The sequence below is a fragment of the Sturnira hondurensis genome, unplaced genomic scaffold, assembly GCF_014824575.4.
Source record: "Sturnira hondurensis isolate 20B ecotype Veracruz unplaced genomic scaffold, ASM1482457v3 Scaffold0021143, whole genome shotgun sequence".
Taxonomy (NCBI): domain Eukaryota; kingdom Metazoa; phylum Chordata; class Mammalia; order Chiroptera; family Phyllostomidae; genus Sturnira; species Sturnira hondurensis.
This window is the reverse complement of record NW_028093774.1, coordinates 7,265,602-7,289,837: the sequence shown is the minus strand read 5'-3', so window position 1 is coordinate 7,289,837 and position 24,236 is coordinate 7,265,602. Positions and strand designations below refer to the sequence as shown.

General features: G+C 53.6%; 1 protein-coding gene across 1 annotated transcript in view; it reads left to right on the top strand.

The window, feature by feature from the left end:
• RIN3 (Ras and Rab interactor 3) overlaps nt 1-24,236 on the top strand; it is a 103,255-nt gene that overhangs the window by 49,167 nt on the left and 29,852 nt on the right. The window contains exons 4-5 of the mRNA XM_037031718.1: nt 10,737-10,809; nt 18,661-18,752. Of these exons, the coding sequence (XP_036887613.1) occupies nt 10,737-10,809; nt 18,661-18,752 (165 nt within the window). The remainder of the gene's footprint in view (nt 1-10,736; nt 10,810-18,660; nt 18,753-24,236) is intronic.

The following is a 24,236-nucleotide window of genomic DNA, read 5'->3' as shown; positions in this document are numbered from 1 at the left end:
TCCCTTGCACTCTGGGAGCCTGAGTTGCCAGGTACAAAGTCCGAGGACAGAGAGGCCACCCAGAGGGACCCCCTGAAGAGGCCCAGAAACTACGTGGAGAGAGGAAGAGTCCTGAGAGAGCCCGCCTGAGTCCAGCCTTCCGGAGACTGACAAGTGCAGTCCCTCGGGGCTTCCAGCTCTTCCTGCCAAGGCACCAGGCCTGGGTGAGAGCTTCTGGACCCTGCGGGCCACGGCAGTCCTTACCGGAAAACCACCTAGTGAGCTAGTCAGCTCCACGAGGAGCAGCTGGCCCAGCGAAGCCCTGTAGGATTCAGAAGCCCGCACTCGGGCATTTGGAGAGGGGCCGTGCTTTGCTGGGAGGCTGTCCTGTGCACTGTACTGAGCAGCACCGCTGGCCTCTGCCCACTAGATGTCAGCAGTATCACCACCCCCACCCACAGGTGACAACCTAAAATGTCCCCACACTGCCAGATGTGCCCTGGGGACAAATTCGCCCCTGGTTGGGAGCACCACTTAGGGCTCCCCCGTCCAACATGGCAGCCACAAGCCACACTTGGCCATTGAAGGCTTGATGTGTGGGGAGTCTGAAATGAGATGGGCTGTGCCTGTAAAATACACACCAGGTCTGAACACTCAGTGGTAGAAACAAGAACGTGTCTTGTTATTTGCCTTTTATATGTAGGGTTTGTTGAAATAGTTGGATATTTTTGGATATTTTGCATCTATTGGGTCAAGTAGAACACATTGTTAAGATTAAGGCACCGACTTCTGCTGACCATTTCTAACTCGACTGAGAGAAAATGGAGCCCGAGTTGCATTTCTCCCAGCCAGCAGGGCCTGGCACCCAGCAGCCCGCGTGCCTTGTCAGGCTCGCTTGTGGTCACCTGCCGGCACCGTTGCTTCCCAGCTCTGTGACCTTTGGTGAGCCACGTAACCTCTCTGGTCTCACAGCTCACCAGTGGCGGTCACTTTCGGCTAGACCTCAGGTAAACATGTCCAAACTCTGGGGTGGAACAGACTCTGTAGGATCGGGAAGTTGAAGCAGGATTTTTCTCTGGGTCCCCCTGTGGCACTCGGGGCTGTTCCCACTATCAGCTGGTGCCCTGGGCCACCTCCCTCTCCCACCTCTGCTCCCCCAGAGATCAAAGTGTTTCTTGGTGATGCGAACAGTCAGAGACACCCCCTCATCCCTGCGGTGTGAGCAGAGGAGGAGCCCGAGGACCAGCAGTTTGTTCCCTGTGGGTAATTCAGTCCCCTGATGAGGACGGGCATGGCGGGCGGGAAAGGTAGCCTCTGCTCAGCATCGCCTCCCCCACCCCTTCTCCCCAACCTCCTTGTCTCCTCACACTTTATTTAGTTTTCCCTACACTTGGCAATTCGTACATCTGTTTAATGTCTCCCCTTCTGTTTTGGCATCTGAACCTATAAACAGTTCCCAGGCAAAGTCCTGATGCATCGTGACAGTTTGTTCTGTCCTCCTGTTCCCAGACTTAAATCCTCATCTACATGTTGCTAAATATGGAAGCGCACCGTCCAAGTAGAGCCTTTATTACGGCTTGGACAGCAGGATGGCAGCCGCAGCAGATGTGACTGCCAACGTGGGGTTCAGAGACAAGGCAACAGTCGCGAGTTGCGCTTGGGGCACGATCCAGGCCAGGTCCTGGCGCTGGGGCGGCAGAAAGAAGGAAGCCCTGGCCCCTGCTCTTGGGGAGCTTCATTTGGGGCCAGACTCGGGCCTGTGCACACATCGGATGGGGCGTAATGGAGCTGTCTAGTGGTGCGTGCCCGGGGCCAGAGGGAGGGGGCGGGAGTTGTGCCTGCAACAAAGGCTGCTCTGAGGGTAACGTGGGACCTGATGGGGGAGATGGGAGGCTCCTGGGGAGGTGTCTCTGCTAGCTGGCCAGTGAAATGGGGACCCAGTGAATGGGACTCTCTCCCTCAACCCTGCACCTCTGCTCCCGAACAAAAGGTGCTTTCCGTGGACCAAGGGCAAGCTACTGAACCTCTCTGAGCCTCAATTCTGTGCCTATAAAATGAGGATAATGGCATTGGCGTGATGATTTGAAACACAGAGGTTGGTACACAGTCGACATCTGATAAATGGGAGATGATATTATTATTAATATTGTCATTGACACCTTGAAAACAGTCACCCACCATTATTAATCAAGGGGCTCAAAGCCCACGTTGGGAAGTTGGAAGAAGGGGGCAGAACAATCGCAATCAGAATCTACATCCCAGAGTCAAACTCTGGAAAACACCCAGGCTAATCCTGTCTCCCAGGAGGAGGATGCACCTCCTCTGGACCTCAGTTTTCCCATCCATGCAGTGGGGGAGGTGGCACCAGAGCTGTCTCTAAGGGCCCTTTTGTTCTGGCGTTCAGTGGTTTCCCATCACTGGGTGGGCCCTGTGGGCGTGGTTGGTGTGTGGCAGAGAAGTCAGTACAAAGGCACTGCTGTGCCTTTTCATCCTAAAATTCGTCAGATGTGGTCAAGAGGCAACTGCGCCTTATGCCAGCTACAACTAGCAGAGGTGGCTGTGACTCCTACCCAGGGTTCCCTGGGCAGCTGCTCAGCGTCAGCACCACCCTGAGGTGCCTGGCAGGGGAGCTGCCCGGGGTGGGGGGTGAGATCCAGCTGGCGTTCCCCCTGTGACATTGTGCATTTAGTGCAGGGCTGCGGTCTCCTGGAGAACGAGGCACTTCTCTGCCCCTTGGTCAGACCCTGCAGCAGGGCACAGGGAGCATTCGAAAGCGGCCCCCTGCCTGGACCCCTGACCCCGTGGTCAGGGTCAGGTGTATTGGGTGTATTGGGCCGAGGCTTGTTTTGCCCCTACTCTGCACGGGAGGTCCTGCAGCTGGTGTCACCCCAGGGGCCTCTGGCTGGTGGAGGCAGGAAGGAGTGGGTGGCACTGTGGGGCTGGGAAGGGTGTGGGCCTTCACACAGAGAGGCTCAGGCTGGTAAACAGACAGAGAAGGGGCTGCAGGGCTGCAGGGCCAGTCAACCAGAGGCCAAGGTGCCCACCCTGGACTGTTAGGAACAGCCGGCGAGAGAGAAGGGAACTGATTTCAGCACATTTTTGAATCAGCATTCTCTCCTAGCTCCCTGAACCCTAACTTGCCCCCTGCCCTTTACTCCCCCGGCCCCCCAACAGACCTTCCAGACCTCTGGGTTATCTTTTTACTCGGCGCCTCTCTGGGGGGTGCAACTCCAGCCTCTGCCCCAGGAGCTGGCGGACCCGGGATGGCCACAGTTACTCCTGTCCTCACGGGGCAGGTGGAGGGGCTGGCATCAGAGTCCAGGTCTTTGCTCTCAGGGCATGTGGTGGGTGGGGCCCACAGCCAGCCCCTGGTCAGTCCTGTCTGGGGTTGGGCTCTGCCCGGAGCAGGAACAAGAGCTTGCCCCTGTCCTCGTCCGTGGCCCAGTCCTTGTATGGCTGGACAGCAAGTCTGCCCAGAGAACCCAGGAGGCCTGCTGTCCAGTCGGACTTCCCACTTCTCCTGGCAGCGATGGCCGAAGCCCAAGTCTCTCAGCCTCTTTCCTTCAGGCAGGGAGAGTGCGTTTCCACCATCCCTTAGGGGAAGCCAAGCACGTGGTGCAGGAGGTAGCCTGGAATCACAGGGTCCCTCAGACTCCTGGGAAATGGCTACTCTTCCCATATTTGCTCCTGGGAACAGGGGAGGTAGTTTCCATCTGTTACAGAAAGTTGGGCCTTTGGATAGGCCTGATGGTGGTAGCAAATGGGCCTTTTTCCATCTCAGCCACAAACTGTCCAGGCGGTGTTCCCATGGCAACAGTGGTGTTGCCAGGCAGCAGTGGGTCCTGCCCAGGAAAAGGCCACTGTGACCTTTCAAGGCGGGCAGGAGCCGAGGGGGTGGGAGGGGCACATGGAAAAGTGGATCTGGCCCTGCCTGTGGCTTCTGCAGGCGCTGCCCCCACCCCCTCCTGCCCCAGCTGTGAACCACGCCCTGGCCTCTGGTCCTGCTGGCCTTTTACCCTCAGGGTCTGCACTCCTGGCATTTCTTGGCAGGGGCCCAGCTTGGTCACCTCGCACCCCTTTAGGAAGGGAGATCAGAATCCATTAGGCTCAGCCTTCCAAGCCATTCCGGGTGTTAAGTTTCAGGGAGGGTCAGCTCAGCAGTGTCACAAAAGGCTTTGACACAGAGCCACTTCCTGGACACACCAAATCCACCCGCAGCCCAGCCAGATGTGATGCCCTTTTCTCTCCAAAGATGAGCCCTCTGAGAGGCCCAACAGTGCCTGTCCTGCCAACACTGGTCCTTCCTGCAACCCCCTGGGGACATTTGCCTCCTGGAGCAATTCATTGCTCATTCCATAAATGGGCATATGGAGGCCTGGATACATGCAGGGTTTTCTCTTTGGTAAAATCAGTGACCACCTCTCCCACCCTCCACCCCCACGCCCAGCAAATGTTCAGTCATCAGGAGAGTCTTCAGCCCTCAGGAGGAGCCCCAGGTGGCCCTGTGGCCAGACCATGGTCATTCCCTGTCACGCTGCCACCTGTGCAGCTTCCTCTCAGTCTCTGTCCATTTCCCCTTTATTTCTACAGACTAGGAGAACAATCAATATCTGTCAGTGCATGATCACATAACGGACACGTCCTGGTTAACGAGTGACTCTGACCCAGCCCTGCAAAGAGGGTCGTAATGGGAAACTCATCAACATCATTGCCCACCGCAACGCGTCTGAAAAGCGGTCTCGGGCTGTCCCGGCCACCTGCCAATAGGGCAGACGCTCGTTTCCCCAGCAGACGTTCCTGTACAGTCTCAGTCGCCTTGGCAACGGGTGGCCTCAACTTGGGGTCAGGCTCGAGCACACAGATTTGCACCCTCCATTTTAGCGAAGACGGGTCACCCCCTCGCAATGGCCCTTGTCAATAGCTGTTCTCTGCTCAGAGTGACCGTGATGTGGGGGGGTTTCCATGATCAAGTTCACGCACGTCAGTCACTGCAAGGCTGTGGCAGTTAAAACCTGGCATGTCTGCGGTTTCCCTTTGCACTGTCCACAAAGAAAGCGTCTATTAAGGGAATTCTTAGTGTCGGTAAGATTGCGGAGGGGACTTTGGCCTAGAATAGAGCGGTGATTGGTTAAAGACCCGTTCTGCGTTCATTATAACACTGGATTCTGCGACATGCACGTAAGAGTTGACTGGTAACTGTAACAGGTTGGAGAGCCCTGCTGAATCCTTGGTACAGCACCAGTGGATGGCCTGTTGCTGTGCAGACATTCCTGCACAGCATTCCGTTCCTTTATTCTCAGATGTTTGAAAGACCCTCCGGGGGGAGTATTTGCCAATCACACAACTGGCAAAGGCCTCGGTATCAAAATAGGAACTCTCAGGACTCCACGTGAAAAACAACCCAATTGAAAATGGGAAATGGACCGGAATGACCCTCTTTCCAAAGAACGTACGCAAACAGCCAGTTAGCCCAGGCAAAGGTGCTGCTCAGCATCGTAATCACTAGGGGGCGCGCATCAGAGCCGTCTGAGCCGGCACGGACACCCACGGGGCGGCTGTCCCCAAGCACACGAGAATGAGTGTTGGAGGGTGTGGAGAAATGGGAACCTTCAGACATTGCTAGTGACAGCGCAAAATGGAGTGGTCACTTTGAAAAACGGCCTGGCAGTCCCTTAGCCGTGCAGTTATCAGACGACCCGGGAACTCCACCCTTAGGTGTTTACCCCAGAGAAGTGAAAACACGTGTCCCCACAAAATCAGCTGTGAGCCAATTTCATCAGCATTGCCTGTGGTGGCCAGAGAGTGGAAGCAACAACCCACACAGCCGTCAGTGACAGTGGATAAGTGAAAGGGGGTCTGTCCATACTACGGAATATTTCTCAGCCATAAAGGGGAATGGAGGACTGGCCCACGCTACAATATGGACAAACACTGAAGATATTATGCCGAGTGAAAGAAGCCAGACACAGAAGACCTCATATTGTGATTCCATGTATGTGAATGTCCAGAATAGGCAAATCCATAGGGGCAGAAGGTAAATAAACGGCCGCCAGAGGCTGGGAGGGGGGAGGAATGGAAAGTGACTGCCGATGGGCCCCGGGTTTGTTGGGGGGGGGTGATGAAAATACTCTGAAATTGGTTAGGGAGATGGTCGTACAACTCTGCAAATGTAATAAGACCATTTATTGGGCACTTTAAGTGGCAAATTGTATGTGAATATCTTCTTTTTATTCCTGCTCTTTCCCGAGGACATACTTAAAGAGGGGGAAGGAAGGGAGAGAAATGTTGATCAGTTGCCTCCTATATGCACCTCAAGCAGGGACTAAACCCATAGCCTAGTATGTGTCCTGAATTGAACCCGCAACCTTTCAGCTTACAGGATGACGCTCCAACCAACTGAGACACACCAGCCATGGCTGGGGTGTGAATATCTTAACAAAGTAAGTTTAAGAAAACCTCAACATTAAAAAAAAAAATCCAATTGGGAAATTGGCTAAAGATATAAACAGACATTTCACCAGAAAGGATAGAGATACAGATAATAAATAACCACCTGAAAAGATGTTGATCATCTTTTCAAAATCAAAACCAGGGAAACGCAAATCAAAGTCAGAACGACATGTCGCTCTACACCTACGAGTGGCTAAAACGAAAAATAGCGTGGGAGAAGCGGGACCGCGCCTGCACTGCTGGTGGGGCCCGAGGACAGTGTGGCCCCAGGACCGTGTGGCCCCTCTGGAAAGCAGTTCCTTGGTTCCTTTGGTGGACTTCCCGTATGACCCAGCAATAGCACTCCTGGGCATAAAGCCCCCAAATGGAAAGCATATTGTCATGCAGAAACTTGTCCACAAATGTTCATCATCACTCTGTGTGTAATCTCACAACACTGGAAACTCACCAGATGTCCTTCCGTGGGTGAGTAGTCAAGCAAACAATGCTACATCCAAACTGTGGACCACTGTCCGGCACTAAACCGTGAACTACTGCCCGGCACTAAACTGTGGAATGCTGTCCAGCACTAAAAAGGAGCAGCCAGGGTGACCCCTGAGGAAATTATGCTAAGTGAAAAAAGCCAGTCTCAAAGGCTTGTGTGCTGCAAGATTCCATTGATAAGACATTTGCAAAGCGACATCACCAAAGAGATGGAGAACAGATTAGTGGCTGTGGCTATAAAGGGGTGCGGGGAGAGCCATGTGGTGATGGTACAAGGAAATATCTTCGCTGTGGTGGTGATGACAGGCAGCCACACAAGGGATACAGTTCACGGTGCTGTACACACACACACATGCACACACGTGTAAAGCTGCGTGAAGGGTGCCCAGGACTTCCTGCACATCTCTGCAGCTTCTCGTGCATCTGTCAGTATTGCAGAATAAAACATTTTGAAAGCGAACACATAAACATCCCAGAGCCAGCATGCGAAGCGCCATGCCCGGGCTAACCATGAAGAACAGGAGACGCACACACAGCCCCTGTCCTTGGCAGCGTCCTCTACTGACCTTCAGGTTTTGGTGCACATTTCCTTTTGACCCTGGGATTGTAGACGCTTGAAGCCATTCTGGCACAGGTGGACCCGGCATCTGTGCCCTGTCCCCACTCAGCCTGGATGGCGAGTCACACGGTACCAGTTTCCTTTTCTCCAAGTGGAGGCAGAGGCCTATTGTTGTCACCTGTTGTCACCTCGGGGTGCTCCAGATGTCACTGGCTGATACCCATTTCTCTCCTCACCTTTGAAAGAAGCGGTTAGACAGGCTCTGGCGTGTTCCCACCAAGGTTTCTGCTGAGGGGCCCTAGCTACCACACACAGTGGAGGGGTCACTGCTTGTACTTTCCAAAGGTGACCCCCTGGCACTGGCATCTTTGTTGGGAGAAGCTGGCTGGCCAAGGGCAGAATGGGCTCTTAATGAAAGTGGCTTGTGGGCGGCTGAGTTGGGGGGAGGGTTAGGGGGCTTGTCGGTTGGGCCCAGCAGGGCTGTGAGCGGCTTTAGAGACACATTTACAGAGAACGTTGGAAATGTCAGGAATCTTTCGTTTCCCTGAGTACTGAACTCCTAGAGGCTCATTATAAAAATCCCAGAGAAACCTAATACAGACAGTGGAATTGTCTACTCAGGGTGCATTTTTCTTTTTCTTAATAATGGCTGTGTTGAGACATATGCACATAATGCATCCTTTATTATAAATTCACCACATAAAGTGCACGATCCAATGATGCCTCTGCCAGTTGCCAAGGGAGGCTCAGATGGGGGCCAAGCCCTGGCCCCAGCACACAGGAGCCCCCGGGGGAGGCCTTGGTGTGAGGGGGGCCATTCCCACCATCGGGACAGGGCAGATGTGGGCAGCTGGCTGGGGCTGGGCAGAAGAGGTGTCAGGAGACACACATGAGCCTTGACCCTTGCTTGTGGTTTTAGAAAATCTACCATCTTGACAGGAACAAGGTGAATGCCCACCATGTCTAGAACTGTGTTGCCCGTCCTCTGTTGGAAAAACAAATGAGCCTGTCCTACACTCCAGGGGCTGGCCGGCAAACAGATGGTCAAGAAGTCTACAAGAAGGACAGGTTGTATGTAAAGAGCAGAGGGCACAGGAGAGGGACCACCTGACTTCACCCGAAAGGGTTCATCTGTGTGGTGCAAAGGTCAGAGCCTGTCTCCACGGCAAAGGAAAGCCGATAATTGTTGAGCATATCCGTCAGGTGTAGGAGGCTAGGACTTCCTGCGGCACCACCACTAACCCCCTTGAGGGATTCCTGCGAAGGGCTTCATGTTGCCCTTTTACCGAGGGAATGGCCTCTATGTCTGGCAGGTACTTTTGGCCCAAGGTTCCCTTGGCCAGTGCTAAGCAGAGTCAGCGATGTACCAAATGCCAACACTAGATGGCGCTGTGGGCCGCCCACTGCTACTGATTCACAGCGGGTGCTGATTCTGCCAACTGTCTCTCCGTTGTTTGTAGGCATCTTCAGAGAACCTCCAGTACTATGATCTGCTTAACATTTCTCCTTAAATGCCCTTTTAAATTTCTTATAGCTATGCTAATAGGAAGCCATGATCTCTTTGCCATAAACAGATGATGAATGCAAACTTTTTAAAAAAATCATGTTAACTGTTCAGAACAGTATCCATTCTGTGGAAAGGAGGCAAATATAAAAATAAAGCTCTGAGAACAAAACCTATTGGTTTTGCATCACATACACCCATCTCGCAGGCCACCAGGGCAGTGAAATGCTTCCCTAGGCTTCGAACACGGGATGGCCAAGGTCGCCTGGATGGGTGAACCCTGTGTGTGCTCAGGGTTGGAAGGGCCCTTCCCGTTGCAGGTGGAGGAACTGAAGTGCTGGGAGGGGAAGGGACGCACCCAGAGGCACACTGTTGGTCCCAGGCTCAGAGCCAGGCCTGGGGCCGGGTCCTGCCTTCCCCTCTGCCACGCTAACACTTCTGGAAGACCCCCAGGAAAGTGGAACTGGAGTGTGAGGCATGCATGTTTCTCGGCCCCTCTGATGCCTGAGGAAGTTCACTGGGGAGTCCCGAGTGCAGGGAGCATCCCTGTTTGGCAAATGAAGTCCTGAGGTGAGAGTCAGGAGTCACAGGGATGGGTGGTGCCGAGACCACTGGTGAGCACCTTGCTTGGCTTCTCTGGGCCCCTTGTCCTGAAGGTATAAAGCAAGGCGCGGCATCATGCCACCTTCTCTGGTCAGTGCACCCCTGGCTTTGGGCCCTGCTGCTGAATCCTGGAACCCCGCCCTACGAAGGAGCCGTACCCACCCTGGAATGGGATCTTGGGCACGGGCTTTGACCCCTCTTCCTCGTCAGAGCTGGAAAACGTCAGGGGCGGCCTCACCCTTGGGTTACCACACAGGCAGATCAAGGGGGGGTCCTAATCAGTCCTCTTGGGAGAAAGGCTAGTGGCTCCAGTTCAGTGCCCCTCCCAGAGGCCAAGACAGAACAGGACAACTTTCTTCCTATTGCCCCCTCAGCCCTTAGAATTGTCCTGTTGAGATGACCTTTATCCAGTCGGTGTTTCATTCTGCTTCCACACTCCAGAAGCTTCTGTGTATTTTGTCCAAAAGGGTGTGTAGTCATTCAGATAACGCCAGCTGCTATAAATCGCCACCCTAGATCTCAGCAGAGTAACACCATGGAGTCGTGATTTTCAGCCGGTGCGCTGCAGGAATTTTCAAAAGATGCAGAACCTGACTACTGAGTCAGGGGCACTGACTTATTTTTACTTACTTTGTCAAATTAAAAAATGACAACAGCCCTGACTAGTGTGGCTCAGGGCGTTGGGTTCATCCTACAAACTGAAAGGTTGCTGGTTCGATTCCTGGTCAGGGCACATGCCTGGGTTGCGGGCCAGGTCCCCAATTGGGGGCACGTAAGAGGCAACCAGTTAATGTTTCTCTCCTCTCTCTCCCTTCCTCTCTCTCTAAAAATAAATAAATAGAATCTTTTTCTTAATGACAACAGCCAACACAGCAGCCATCCAGTGTCAATGAATCAATACCATACCTATTTTTGTCAGATCAGCAAAAAATAATGCTTTGTGGTGTGCCACGGAATTTTTGTCACGAGTTATCATGTGCCGTGCGACGAACAAGGTTGAAAATCGCTGCTCTAGCAGATCATTTCTCACTGCCCTGTGGTCCCATTGGCAGCTGTTGCAATGTGGCCCCAGCAGGCCAGCCAGCTCGGTCATGAACTCAGGGACCCTCCCTCCCTCTCACAGGACACTCATCCAAGGCCTTTGTCCTCTCTCCTCAGTACTGTACCTGGAAGGCTCCGTTCTTGTGTTTGAGGACATCTTCAGACTGATCGCGTTCTACTGTGTCAGTAGGTGAGTAGTAGACCAGGCCCCACAGGAGGGCATCTGGCCGAAACAGATGTCCCTGAGGTGTTGAGCCAGGGTCGAGGGTAGCCCCAGGGAAGCCCCCGGAGGGAAGGCTGCAGCCTACAGGGTGCAGAGAGGCGACAGTCCCTGGCTTTGCCCTGATAACCATGGAGGGTGGTGTAAGGACCCTCCATGGCCAGTAGGGACCCATTCCTTACCACCACCTGCTCACAGCCCACTGCCCACCACCTTAGCTTCCATGTGTCCTGGAAGCTAAGGGACAGCTTCCGGGACAGCTTGGAGCCCTGTGTGGACCCAGTGCACCCCGTGGAGGGGTTATAGAAGGAACTGCCTGCGGGGGCAGCAGGAAGGGCTCATACCCTCCAGGGGAGGGAGCCTAGATTTCGGAGCAGCTGCTGGGCGGTGTGGGCAGCGTAACCACCCTCAGAGCCACTCTGTTTATTCAGAACCGGTTGCCGGCCAACAGGGCTTTAAAAATACGTTTGGGTGCCAGAAGCTGGTGACTCAAGCTAGAGAGTCTTGACAAGGACTGTCCAGAGGCTGGGCAGGATGTCTTGGGATCCCGGGCTGCAGGTCCACTTCTCTCTGCTTCAAAAAGACCGCCCTTGCTGCCTCGGGTGAGAGCCACACTCAACCCGGAACACGGCTCCCGCCTGCCTGGACCCTGCTGGGCCCGCTGGGTAGAAACAGTGGTACTGCTAATAACAGCAGCTGCCTACGGAGGCCTTTCCAGGTTCCCGCACTGGGCCTTCTTACAGCCATTATCATTTTCAGTCTTGCAAACAATTACACAAGGAAAGTGCTCTTGTTATTCCCACTCCATAGATGAGGAAACTAAGACTGAGAGAAGTGACTTGCTCGAAGTCCCACAGCTGCTATATGGCAGAGTGGAGATTGAAAACAGATAAAGCTCCAAGGTCCTCTGTGCACGTCCTACAATGATTCTGATGACCCGGCGTGTCCCTCCAGGCCCATAAAGCAGAGCATCCGCAGCCTCGGCGCTTTATAAATTATGACACATCTAGCCCTTTGGAGACAGGCCTTCCCTGTTCTGTGAAGTTCTTCCCTTAGTAGAAGGTGCCCAGTATCATGTTTGACTCATTCCAGGTGCTTTGAGTGAATGAATAAATGAACGAATGGAGACAATTGCTGAGCCCAGAACTTGACCTAGTGACTTCGTCTCTCCAAGTCTCCTCTTCCCCATGTAAAACAGAAGTAACGCCCAGTGGACAGCAGCTGGGGGAGGGAACAAGACAGGAGGCGGCACACTGCCCGACACCCAGGAGGAGCTCTGGTTGTTTCCGAGGGTCGGGCCACTGGAGGGTGTGCTGGGGTGACGACTTCATGTGTTCAGGGGGGGCTCTGGGGCCGTGGTCACCAGGCTCACCACAGTCATCCCCCAGCCTCTCCTCCTGTGACTGCTTTTTCTCCACATTCCAGAAAAGCAGGTGCCTGTTCACCTGCCCTCGAACACCCAGGGAACCCACAGAGAGGTCACAGGGCAGAGCCCCGCGCCCCTGTATTTGGGGATGGGAGGCGTCAGCTCCACAGCTACCTCTAATCAGGGACATGCTGGGGGAGGCAGAGCCCCCGGCAAGGAGTCAGGCTCACTCCCCAGCTGGGCGGGTGACCTTGGGCCAGGCACCCTGTCCTTCAGGGAACGGCCGCTGAGGTGGAGAACCAGGTGTGGGAGCTCTGCGGGTCTGGGCATCTATTGCCTTGGCCAAAAAGTCCGTTTGGTTTCTTCCCTACGATGGCTCCAGTGGCACTTAGTTGTCTTTAACGTCGTTCGAAATGATTTTATCAGGTTGTATTGTGACAGCTGTCACAGCAACGTGCATTTTAAAAAAATCAAAGTTGGTACATTTTTATGTAGCCATTTTAATATTGGAGATGGAAGCAAATAAGCAACGTTCTTGGCATATTATGATTTATTACTTCAAGAAAGGTAAAATGCAACTGAAACGCAAAAAAGGATTTGTGCTGTGTACAGAGAAAGTGCAGTGACTGATCGAACGTGTCGAAAGTGGTTTGTGGAATTTTGCACTGGGGGTTTCTCCCTGGATGACGCTCCACGGTCGGGCAGACGGGTTGCAGTCAATAGTGATCAAGGGGCGATATTAACTGAGAGCAACCAATGTTCTACCAGGTGGGAGACAGCTGACATACTCAAAATATCCAAATCAATAAAGCTCTTGGTGAACATGAAGAATGTGTCTTTAATTTTATGGAAAAAACCGTACGGACTTTTTGGCCAACCCAATAAAATCCTGCCCCATAGGCCCTTTCAGAACCAGGCCCTGGAGGCAACAGGAAGTGGACGGGGGCCTGGGACTGTCCCCTGCAGGACCTTGCACAGAGGAGCGGTGGGATCAATGCAAGACACTCGGGTGACAGATGCCAGTCCTGGCTCTGCGGCATGTACCCTTGCCACCTCACTGCGCTGCCGGGCCAGCCCACCCCTGCCTCCTTCATGGGGCCAGCTGCCCGGCGGGCCCTGGGGCCCGGACTGGCTGCTGTCCATCGAGCACGTTCCCCACGGTAGCATGGACCAGCCGTGACACGGTGAAGCCGCGTGATGGGGACTGCATCCATCCTTCTCCGTCGAGCACTCACGGGGAGACGTGCTGCCCCCCAACCCCAGCCGGGTACAGGAAGGCCCAGGTGCCGCTTCAGGCCGCTCAACCCAAACCTAACGCAAACCCTAATGGTCCAGGCTGGGTGGTGGGCTGCTGAGGGTTCTAGAGCTGGTAGAAATGCAGACTCCTGGGGCCACCCCGGAGATTCCGACTCAGGGGGCCTGGGCGGGAAGCAGGGCTCTGCCTTTATGATCGCGTTGTGTATTATATGCAGGGCCTGCATTTATAACAAGGCTGTCTGCAAACCAGCATTTGCGAACTGCTTCTAGGCAAAGGATGGTCATAGCTTAGCCTGGGTCTCCCAGGTCCAGACTTCGAGAAGACGGTTCATGGGCCGGTGACACTAAAGGACTTGTCCCCAATGAGAAAGTAGCAGGGAGGGGGCATGAGGACAGGAAAGAAGCCCAGCAAGGATGTGGTTACAGGGGCCATACCAGCCCCAGCCGGATCCCGCCGGCAGCTCTAGAGCATAAAGAGGGCCTCAAGGGCTGGGCTCTTAAACCCCCAAGCCAACCAGCCAGCCCCCAGGGGCCCACCCAGGCATCATGGGGCCAGGGGCCCAGGTGGTGCAGTTCCAGTCTTCGGGACAAGCCTCCGAGGGTCACAGCTGCTGCTGGCCCTCGGGGCAAACCCCTCAGAGGCTGTGCGTGGAACTGGTGAAGGTGTCACAGGAGTCTGGGCCAAGTGGTGGAGCTACAGGGTTGTCTGTGTTGAATTAGGCTCCAAGGTGCGAGCAGCCACAAGAGTTCTTTCTGAGCCTACAGCGGTCCTGTGGGGAGCTAGTCCCATCGCAGACCCGCTCATCTGCCAGTGACCCCTCCCCATGGGTGTGCTCAGCATCAGACACAAAGATCTTTGGAAGGGGCTTGGCAGAGTGCCCTGACTCCTCTGAGTGTTCCAGACACGATGAAGCGTTTTCTTGTTGCTGCTGTCGATGAGAAACGGAGGTGTGACCTGCCTCGGGTCACATAGCTGAATGTTGGGCCCGATCTGAGCTAACATGTGTCTAGGCCTTTGACATACATTGTCAAAGATGGGAGAGTCCAGGCCCTCTTGGTGGAAGAGGTGACCTTGGAGGCCAGACAAAAGAAGGGTGGAAAGAGAATTCTAGATGGAGGTAACAGCACAGGCAAAGGCCTGGAGGGGGAAAGGGAGGGCTTCTTGGGGGGAACCAGACACAAGGGTGGGAGATAAGATGCTTGGAAGGCCTCGAATGCCGTGCCCAGGAATACTGGGGACTTCCTCCTGCAGCGCTGCTGTTCGTAGAGTGGCCATAGCAGGTGGTGGGATTGAAGCCAGGGGAGGGTGGAGAGCAGCTGGGGCCACTGAAGCTTTCATGTGGAGGGAGGCCTCTGTCCAGGCAGCAGATAGGGGAACCAGATGGGTGGGGTGGCCACTGTGGGGAGGAGTGGGAGGTGCCAGGGCCACTATTCTAGGCTGCAGGAGGGTGAACACCTGTGACCGTGGCTGGAGCACTTACTACACTGCAGGTCCCTGCTGAGCCCCTTACGATGTTTGTGAAGTCTTATCCTCAGCACACGTTGAGATCAGGAGTCGGTAGCCTCATGGAGGGTGTGCAGTTAAGCGAAATGAGGAAGGAAGGGAGGGGCCCCTTGGGCCTGCCCTGTCTGGGAGGTGTCTGGGCCCTAAGGGGCCCTAAGTGTTGTGATGAAGCTGCCACCTTCCTCCTAGAAGGAGGAGGGGAGGGGTGGCGAGCTGGTCCCCTTTGCCTACTGTCTGGAGCTGCCCCCTGAGCCAGGAGCCCCTGCCTTGCCCTTGGACGGTCCCGGGGAGTGGGAAGAGGGAGGAGCCTCAGCGGTGCCCGGGGCCTGTGCTTTGGGGAGAGGGGGAGGCACGCGCAGCCCCCAGGTGCAGGCCAGTGCTGCACGACTCCTGTCCCCCAGCTCACCTACCTCTCAGCACAGCCCACGAGAGGGCCTCGTGTCCCCACTGTCACACCAGAAAGTAAAAATGACGTCCTGCCAGGAATGGCAGGTGGGTGTTAGCTGGGTCTTCGGACTCCCGAGTTCAGGCTGTCTTTCTCTGTCTTTCTCCCTCTCCCACTTAAAAAAAAAAATTACCAAGATGAATTCATGCTCTTCCTTCTACAGTGGTTGACACTTTTTAAAAAGATTTTATTTACTTATTTTTAGAGGGAGGGGAAGGGAGGGAGAAAGAAAGGGAGAGAAACATCAATGTGTGAGAGACACATCAACCTGTGGCCTCTCGTAGGCCCCTAACTGGGGATCTAGTGCACAACCCAGGCATGTGCCCTGACTGGGAATCGAACCAGCAACCTTTTGGTTCACAGGCCAGCACTCAATCTACTGAGCCACACCAGCCAGGGCTATAGTGGTTGACTTTTAAACCCACAAAAGTCACCTGGGATTTGCAAGGAGATGGAGCTGAGGGACCCATGGACATCAAAGGGGTTCAGATATTGCTCTCCTAGTCCTACTCTTACATCTTAGAAGCACTCCCCAGATCACCCCAAAACTTTCCAGGATCTAGGGAGGTGTGACGCTCCTCAGGGTGAGGAGAAAACTAGCCTGTGCCAAAGAATTGGCGAGACAATACACACGGCGCGCGGTGTTCTCCAATCTGTGGGTCACAGCCCGTGAGGAGGCACGGTCTCTGTCCAGCTTCCTCGTGAAGCTTCTACAGCCTCTGAATTTCCTGAGTGTTGGGGTGGCGTCATCATTCATGATTGGCCCTTCTCTGTCACACCTGAGTCTATGCTAGGAGGCGACGCAGGTACGGCCCCTCGAGATGGGGCTGACCACCAGGAGCACCCAGTGACTAGGGCAGAGATTTTCGACGTTTTCCATCTCACGGCACATAAACTGATTACCAGGTTTCTGTGGCACACCAAAACGATGTTGTATTTTTTTGCTGATCTGACCATTAAAAATAGGCATAGTTTTTATTGGTTTACAAAAAAATAATAGCAGTTACCTACCCTTTTTGCTCTAAAGTGACTTTTAAAAATATCAGGTGCCTATTCTTGTACATAAGGATTTCTGGTACCATGAAATTAACCAATCAGATGCAGCTTCGCATGATGTGACCTATAAGGTGCAACCCTATTATATGACCTACCATAGTAATGGTTCCAGACAGGGTGTTCACACCGGGCGGCCACTGTTGTGTTGCCTGGTGTCATTTTTTCGTGTGACAATGTAAAGGAAAAGAGGTCAGTCTGGGCTAACCCCAGGCGGGTGGTGTCCGAACTGAAGTACCTTGTGGGACACCCCATTGGTGGCTGGTGGACTGGTTGTCGATATCAGAAAACACCCAGAGGGGGTCATCAAGGCAGCTGAATAGATCATAACAGTCTTTCTCTCTTTTTTCAATCCTCATCTGAGGACTTTTTTTCATTGCTTTTAGAGAGAGAGGAAGGAGGAAAGAAAGAGGGGGGAAAGAGAAGGAGAGAGACATCCATGTGAGAGGGAAACATGGACCAGTTGCCTCTTGCATGCCCCCCAGCTGGGACCAAACTCAACCCAGACATGTGCCCTGACTGGGAATCAAACCCGTGACATTTCAGTTTATAGGATGACACTCCGACCAACCGAGCCACGCTGGCCAGGGCCTGGCTCATTTTTAATGAAAAATTAAAGTAGACTAGAAAGTACCATCATGTCTCATGCAGCTGGAATGAGTCTCTTGCGAAACTGGTTTGAGGTGTGTGTGTATTTTTCTTGTGTGACACCACAAAGCCAGACGTGTTTCTTATTGGCGGTCATGGTCTAGAAAGTTGGGAAAGCTCTGGCTAGAACAGAGGCCCCCGGGTTGGGGCGTTTGCACCCTGGGAGGTATGCAGGCTGACCCACCAGAATGTGTGTGTTGGGGTTGGGGGAGGGGTGTTAGACCATTTATTCTAAAAATCTCATTTTGAAATTTTCTCTCTGTGAATGCTTTCTAACAGACCTCGTAGTTTATAGGGAAATGCATACATACCTGTCTGGAGAGCACCTTAATTTTCATTTGTATTGACAGCCCTTGCTTGGGGAGTCGTGATTCCCTCCCAAGGCTGTGTCCACCAGCGGCCCCTGGAGAGCTGTTTAACAACATCATTCCTGGTCCACCTCCACACCTGACACTGGGCACCCTAGGCGCTCACTGAGATCTGGAATATGCACTTTAGCAGTTCCCCCAGGGGATTCTGATCCTGAATTAATTAATTAATTAATTAATTAATTAACAACGGTGGAATGGGGTTTGGGAGGAAGGTGGATAGAGCAGTGGATGTGGCTGGGAAGGGGAGGTCAGGGTCAGACTGTGATGGGCCTTGAATGCCAGGACAAGGCATGGAATTGGGACTGTCCATCCTGGGGACCCTGCAGGGCCATACTCCCCTTTCCTGGGCCCTGGAAACAGCGCTGGGCTAGAAGTCAAGAGGTCTGCGGCTCAGCCCACTCTGCCTTCAACCCACCATGGGGCCTGGACATATTCCTTTTCTTCTCTGAGCCTCAGTTTCCCAATCTGCACAACAAAGGGGGAGAGTTTCTGAGTCCCTGCTGGGCAGTCTCTGGAGAAACCCCCGAACAGTTCCCCATTCAGACCAAAGGCAGCAGCAGATTAAGCAATTGACTGAGCGTTGTCAGGGATGTCGACCCGCACTCACTAGGGAAGGCTGTCTGTGTGCTCACTGGTGATGTCTGACTGTGTTCTCATTGAGGGGTGTCTGGCTGTGTGCTCACAGAGGTGTGTCTGACTGTTCTCACTGGGGGATTTCTGACTGTGCACTCATGGGAGAAGCCTGACTGTGTGCTCACGGCACATCTCAGTGGGGAACAATGAGGGTCAAAGGGCAGGAAGGGGTGGGTCGCTCACTGTACCCAGAACAGAGCCTTTAATGGAAGTTTCCTGGGCTTTCCAGGCCAGGAAAGGTAAGGAAGAGCTTTGGCCCCCTCCTCACGCCCGTGGAGGGTCTCCCACATCTCTGGGTACCACAGGTTGATGTGTCTCTCACACATTGCCAGCCCAGGACCTGGATCTGACCGGGTGCTCCCCCAGCCTCAGGGCCGTGCCCCCTCCACCCCAGGGAAGTTTCCAGTCCACGTGGATACCCCGCAGCCAGTGGGGTTGCTGGCGTCCTCCCACTGTGGTCTTTGGGTTTGGGGGCTGTAGGGGATGGGGAGTGGACACAGAGACACCCCCCCAGACATATGTGCAACCCTTTGTGTTTCCACAGAGACTTACTGCCCTTCACGCTGAGGCTGCCGCAGGCCATCCTTGAGGCCAGCAGCCTCTCAGACCTCAAGACCATCTCCGACCTGGGCCTGGGTAAGTCTGCTCTCAGGGGCTGGGTCGGGGCCATAGAACTGCCCCTGCTGACCTCCTGTGCAGAGGGATGGCCCCTCGGGCTGCGACTAAGCCGGACCCTGAGTCCAGCCCCCACGGGACCAGCTGCAGCCCTGCCCCAGGCTGCCGCGCTCCAGCAGCAGAGAGAGTGTCCCAGTCTTCAGAATGGAGGCTTTTACCAGCCGCCTGGGAGATCTGAGGGAGCTACGCCGGCCTGCGCCAGCACGGTGACCCATTGTCAGGGCATGGCTCTGGGAGAGGCTGGAGCAAACACCAAGGTCCTTCTCAGTGGTCGCCAGAGAGCTGAGTGCCAGCAGCTGCCACAGCCCCATCCTTGTCAGAAGGAAAAGCAGGGTGAATGTGAGCATGAACTGAAGTGTGGCCCCGCCCCCTTGGCCTGCCCCCTGCCCCTTACCCCTCTGACCTTTGAGGGATGCAGAGGGAGCAGAGGAGGAAGGACAAGACTGTCTCTGATCCTAGCCCTTCCACACAACAGTGTGAAGGCCTCACGCCCACTGGGCCCTGTCCATGTGTCAGGCTCTGCTGGGTGCTGACGAGACCCTCACCCTGCTGGCCCTTGGGAAGCCAGGCCAGCCGCTTCTGAGGGCCGCGACTCCTGGGCAGAGGCCTGGTCGTGGCTTTGAACAAAGCGGCTAATCACTCCGTTTTCATCAAGACCAAACCATGCACGGGACCGGGCACGGCACACAGTGCCTGGAACAGAGTGCTGCCCGGTTCACCAGTGCAGGTCCAATGGAGGAAGCGGTGACAGACAGGGCCAGGTCACGGAAGAGGTGAGGGGCACACCTGAGGTCGGAGAACATGCCGCAGGTTCCCAGGCCAAGCTGCTGTCCACCATCCAGAGAGGCCTCTGGACGGCCATGCAAGAGATGCCACAAAGAAGCTCATGGTCAAAAATGAGGAAGTACCCATCACCAGGCCCTGGAGAGTCAACGTTTCATGAGCACTGACTATGTTCTAACCTCTCAGTCTGCAAATCCTCAGACAATCCTGTAAAGCGGGTTCTGTTATTGCAATCATCCCCACTTTATGGCAAAGGAAACTGGGCACAAGAGCGTAGGTAACATGTCCCGTGTCACACAGTCGGTGGCAGAGCTGGGACCTGACCAGGCAGTTTGGCTGCGGCAGCCCCCACTCTCCCAGGCCTTGACTCTCTACCTGGACTCTCCTCGGTCTGAGTTACCCAATCGATAAACCTCAGGACCGGATTTCCGTTGCTCTTGGGAAAAAACACTGAATTTCAGCCCCAGATACCCTCTCAGAAGTTTGACTGTGGAACAGGCGACAGTTGTAATTCGCACAGTCCAAATGGCATGAGTGATACTGCAACGCACTGAGCACCATCTCTTGCAAGTTTTGTGTCCCCATTTGAAGGACAAAAAACCCAGCCCCAGCACGGCTGAGAAATGTGTCACGGTGCCCAGACAGGCCAGGAGCAAACTGGGAGGAGCACCAAGGGCTTTCCGACTCCCAGCGTGAGCCTCCTCGCGGCCCCTCAGCCGCTGCTCCCGACCTTCTGGGTTGTCTTTGCCGCGAGCAGTCACTGGCCAGCTTGAAGCCGGGTTGGTAGGGCAGGGGAGGTGGAGGGGTCGGCCTGAGAAGGATGCCCTCTGAGAGGGGGTCAGTTCACTACAGCCCTTGGCATCCCTGGCACATTCGTTTCTGGAATAGACAGGGCCTTCCATCACAGAGAGCTTGACCTCAGACAGTGGAACAGGGGAGGGGGTGGCCATCTGGGAAGCTAGTGGCAGTTCAGGTTCATGTGTGCGCACTTACTTCCTAGGGAAGGGGATTTACGTGAAACCGCTTAGGGCCCCGGCAGCCTAGGAACTAGAGGTTCTCATTGGAACTGTTACCCCAAGGGCTGAAGGACACAAAGCAAGGAGCATCTGGACAGTTCTTCCCTGGCTCCATCCAGAGCTGAGAGGCCACAGTCAGGCTGAGGCCTTGGCTCAGAGATGGTGAGGCCTGAGGGGCGCCCACCTTCCCCTGCGTCTGTGACCATAAATATGCAAAGAGCAGCCTTCGCCAGGGTCCGGGTGTCTGGTGTTGTGCCCAGCGAGCCACGTATTGTCCCAGGCAAGGCACTGTGTGGTGGAGAACTGAAACCCAACCAAAGTGGCATAGATGAAAGGGGACTTAGTGAAAGGACACTGGGGAAGCTCCTAGAAATGGAGAAGGTCAGACACGCTTGGTGGGCACAGGGGTTCCCCGCCTACGGAGGCCGGCTCCCAGCAGCCGCACCCAGCGTCTCGTTAGCTTTCGGTTCCCGTTCCCCTCTGCCTCCACCGGCCGGGCTCTGATCCAGCCCTGTGCCCACCTGATCATCTTGCAGTAGGAATAAGTTTGTTTTTCCAGTTATAGTTTACATGCAACATTGATTTACATTAGTTACAGGTGTACAGAATGGTGGTTAGACAGTCATACTTTACAAAGGGATCTCCAGTACCTACCTGGCACCATACACAATTATCACAATATCACTGACTGTGTTCCCTGAGCTGTACTTTACATTCCCGTGACTGTTCTATGACTGCCAGTCTGTACTTCTCACCCCCTTCACCTTTCACCCAGTCCCCCAACCCCCCTCCCCTCTGGCAACCCTCAGTCTGATCTCTATATCCACGAATCTGTTTCTATTCCATTTGTTTGTTTTGCTCTCTAAATTCCACATGTAAGTAAAATCATGTATTTGTCTTTCCCTGACTGACTTAATCCACTTAGCATAATGCCCTCTAGGTCTATCCATGCTGTCACAAATGGGAAGATTTTACTCTTTTTTATGACCAATAGTCCATAACGTTTTGATCCTCTCGTCTATCGATGGGCACTTGGGTTGCTTCCAGAGCTTGGCTATTGTAAATAACGCTGCGATGAACTTAGTAGTGCACACGTGTTCTTTCGAATTAGTGTTTGGAGCTTCTTCAGATGGACTCCCAGAAGTGGGTTCTCTGGGCCATAGGGCAGCCCCATTTTCAATTTTTCACTCCCTCCTGTTTTCCTTAGTAGCCACACCAGTCTACATGGGGTGAGTTTATGGGGCGTGGGTGTTTCCTCTGACCAGTGTCAGCAGGAAACGTCTTTCTGGCCTTCTGCTCATGTTTACAAAAGGAGCAGAGCGTAGTCCATACCCAGACAGTGGCACCAGCCCCGCTGCTCAGACACGGATGGTGTTGCTGGACCGGAGCCGATGATGGGCAAGCTCCGCACCTTGTGATAGCCCGGAATGCCCGCTCAGGGTCTGACATGAGAAACTCTGAGTCTGGCCTTGGGGAAGCCAGCATTTGAAAGGGCAGGGCATATAGGGATAATCTCGGGGCCACAAAACTAACACAGGGAGCAGTTCGGCACTGAACTTTGTGCAGGCAATCCTAAGCGCAAAGGAATCCAGAGTAAGTGGTGGCATCTCAGGGTTGGATTTGCCAGTGTTCTCCGACCTGTCTGCACTATGTTGAGCATGTTTAGAAAGGGCACGTGTTCTATAGCTCTTCCAAGTTGGTATGTAATTTGCTTTTTCCTTTATATTACATAATGAGAACCTCCCTAGTTATTAAAAATTAATTGACAAGTCAAGTTTGAATGACTGTCCAACAGCCCATCTTTGGGATGCCACAGATTTTTATTTGCTGAACTCGTTTGACTTCTGAACTGTTTCCCTGGCATCAGAACACTTTGCTGCATTTACTCATGGCCTCTCTGTCCTGTCACTAGCTGGGTTCCCCAGAGTGACCCCCCGGGCCTGCAGCACAACACCTGGCCTGGCCAGGCCCTCTAAGGACTGTAGGGGTGACGACCTGGCAAGAGGCATCTCTATCAGGCGCAGGAGGTCGTGGATAGCTCAGACGCTGAGGGCGGGGGCCCTGAGGGGAAGCTGGGCCACTGAGCAGAGGCCTGAAGTGGTGCCGTTAGGCACAGAGATCCACCGCTTTGCCAACCGTCAGGGTTGCATGACAGCGTTCCACTTCTCCTCTGCGGAGAAGGTGGCCTACTTCCCTTTTATTTTTGCTTTTTTAGCATAAAACACTGCACAGCCACTGTGGTTCCCTAACAGGCCCCCAGACCCTAAAGGGCAGCCCCTCGGGCCTCAGCTTCCCCCACCCCTTTGAGTGGCATTGGCTGCCCACCAGGGTGCCACCACCCAGGCCCTGGGCTCATTGCCCTGAACCCCAGGGCCTGCCCCACACTTACCAGAACCCGACTCTGAGCTGTGGAAAATGCGGTGCTATTTTTTATTTCAACCTATGCATCACAGACCCCTCTTCCTATCTGAGACAGGCTGCCTGGTTGGTGGCCTGTCCCCTTAGGGAGCTCCGAGGCCTTCCTTTCTGCCCCCTCCTCTCATTGTCTCACCTCTTTTTTTAAAATATATTTTATTGATTATGCTATTACAATTGTCCCGTTTCCCCCTCTTCATTCCCCTCCACCCACATTCCTCCCCTTTAATTCATGTCCATGTGTCGTAAGTTCTTTAGCTTCTACATTTCCCACACTATTCTTGCCCTCCCCCTGTCTATTTTCTACCTACTGTCTATGCTACTTATTCTCTGTACCTTCTCCCCACTTCTCCTCCTCCCACTCCCCTGTTGCTAACCCTCCATGTGATCTCCGTTTCTGTGGTTCTGCAACTGTGGTTCTAGTTGTTTGCTTAGTTTGTTTTTGTTTTAGGTGTGGTTGTTATTAATTATGAGTTTGCTGTCATTTTACTATACATGTTTTTTATCTTCTTTTTCTTAGATAAAGTCTCTTTAACATTTCATATAATAAGGGCTTGGTGATGATGAACTCCTTGAACTTGACCTTATCTGAGAAGCACTTTATCTGCCCTTCCATTCCAAATGAAAGCTTTGCTGGATAGAGCAATCTTGGATGTAGGTCCTTGCCTTTCATGACTTGGAATACTTCTTTCTAGCCCCTTCTTGCCTTCAAGGTCTCTTTTGAGGAATCAGCTGACAGTCTGATGGGAACTCCTTTGTAGGTGACTGTCCCCTTATCTCTTGCTGCTTCTAGAATTCTCTCCTTCATTTTAATCTTGACTAATGTAATTATGATGTGCCTTGGTGTGTTCCTCCTTGAATCCAACTTCTTTGGGACTCTCTGAGCTTCCTGGATTTCCTGGAAGTCTATTTCCTTTGCCAGATTCGGGAAGTTCTCCTTTATTGTTTGTTCAAATAAGTTTTCCATTCGTGGCTGATCCTCTTTCCCCTTCTGGTGCCCCTATAATTCGGATGTTGGAATGTTTAAAGATGTCCTGGAGGTTCCTAAGCCTCTCCTAATTTTTTTGAATTCTCATTTCTTCATTCTTTTCTGTTTGGTTGTTTCTTTCTTCCTTCTGGTCTACTTCATTGATTTGAGTCCCAGTTTCCTTCCCATCACTATTGGTTCCCTGTGCATTTTGCTTCATTTCACTTAGCATAGCCTTCATTTTTTCATCTAATTTGCAACCAA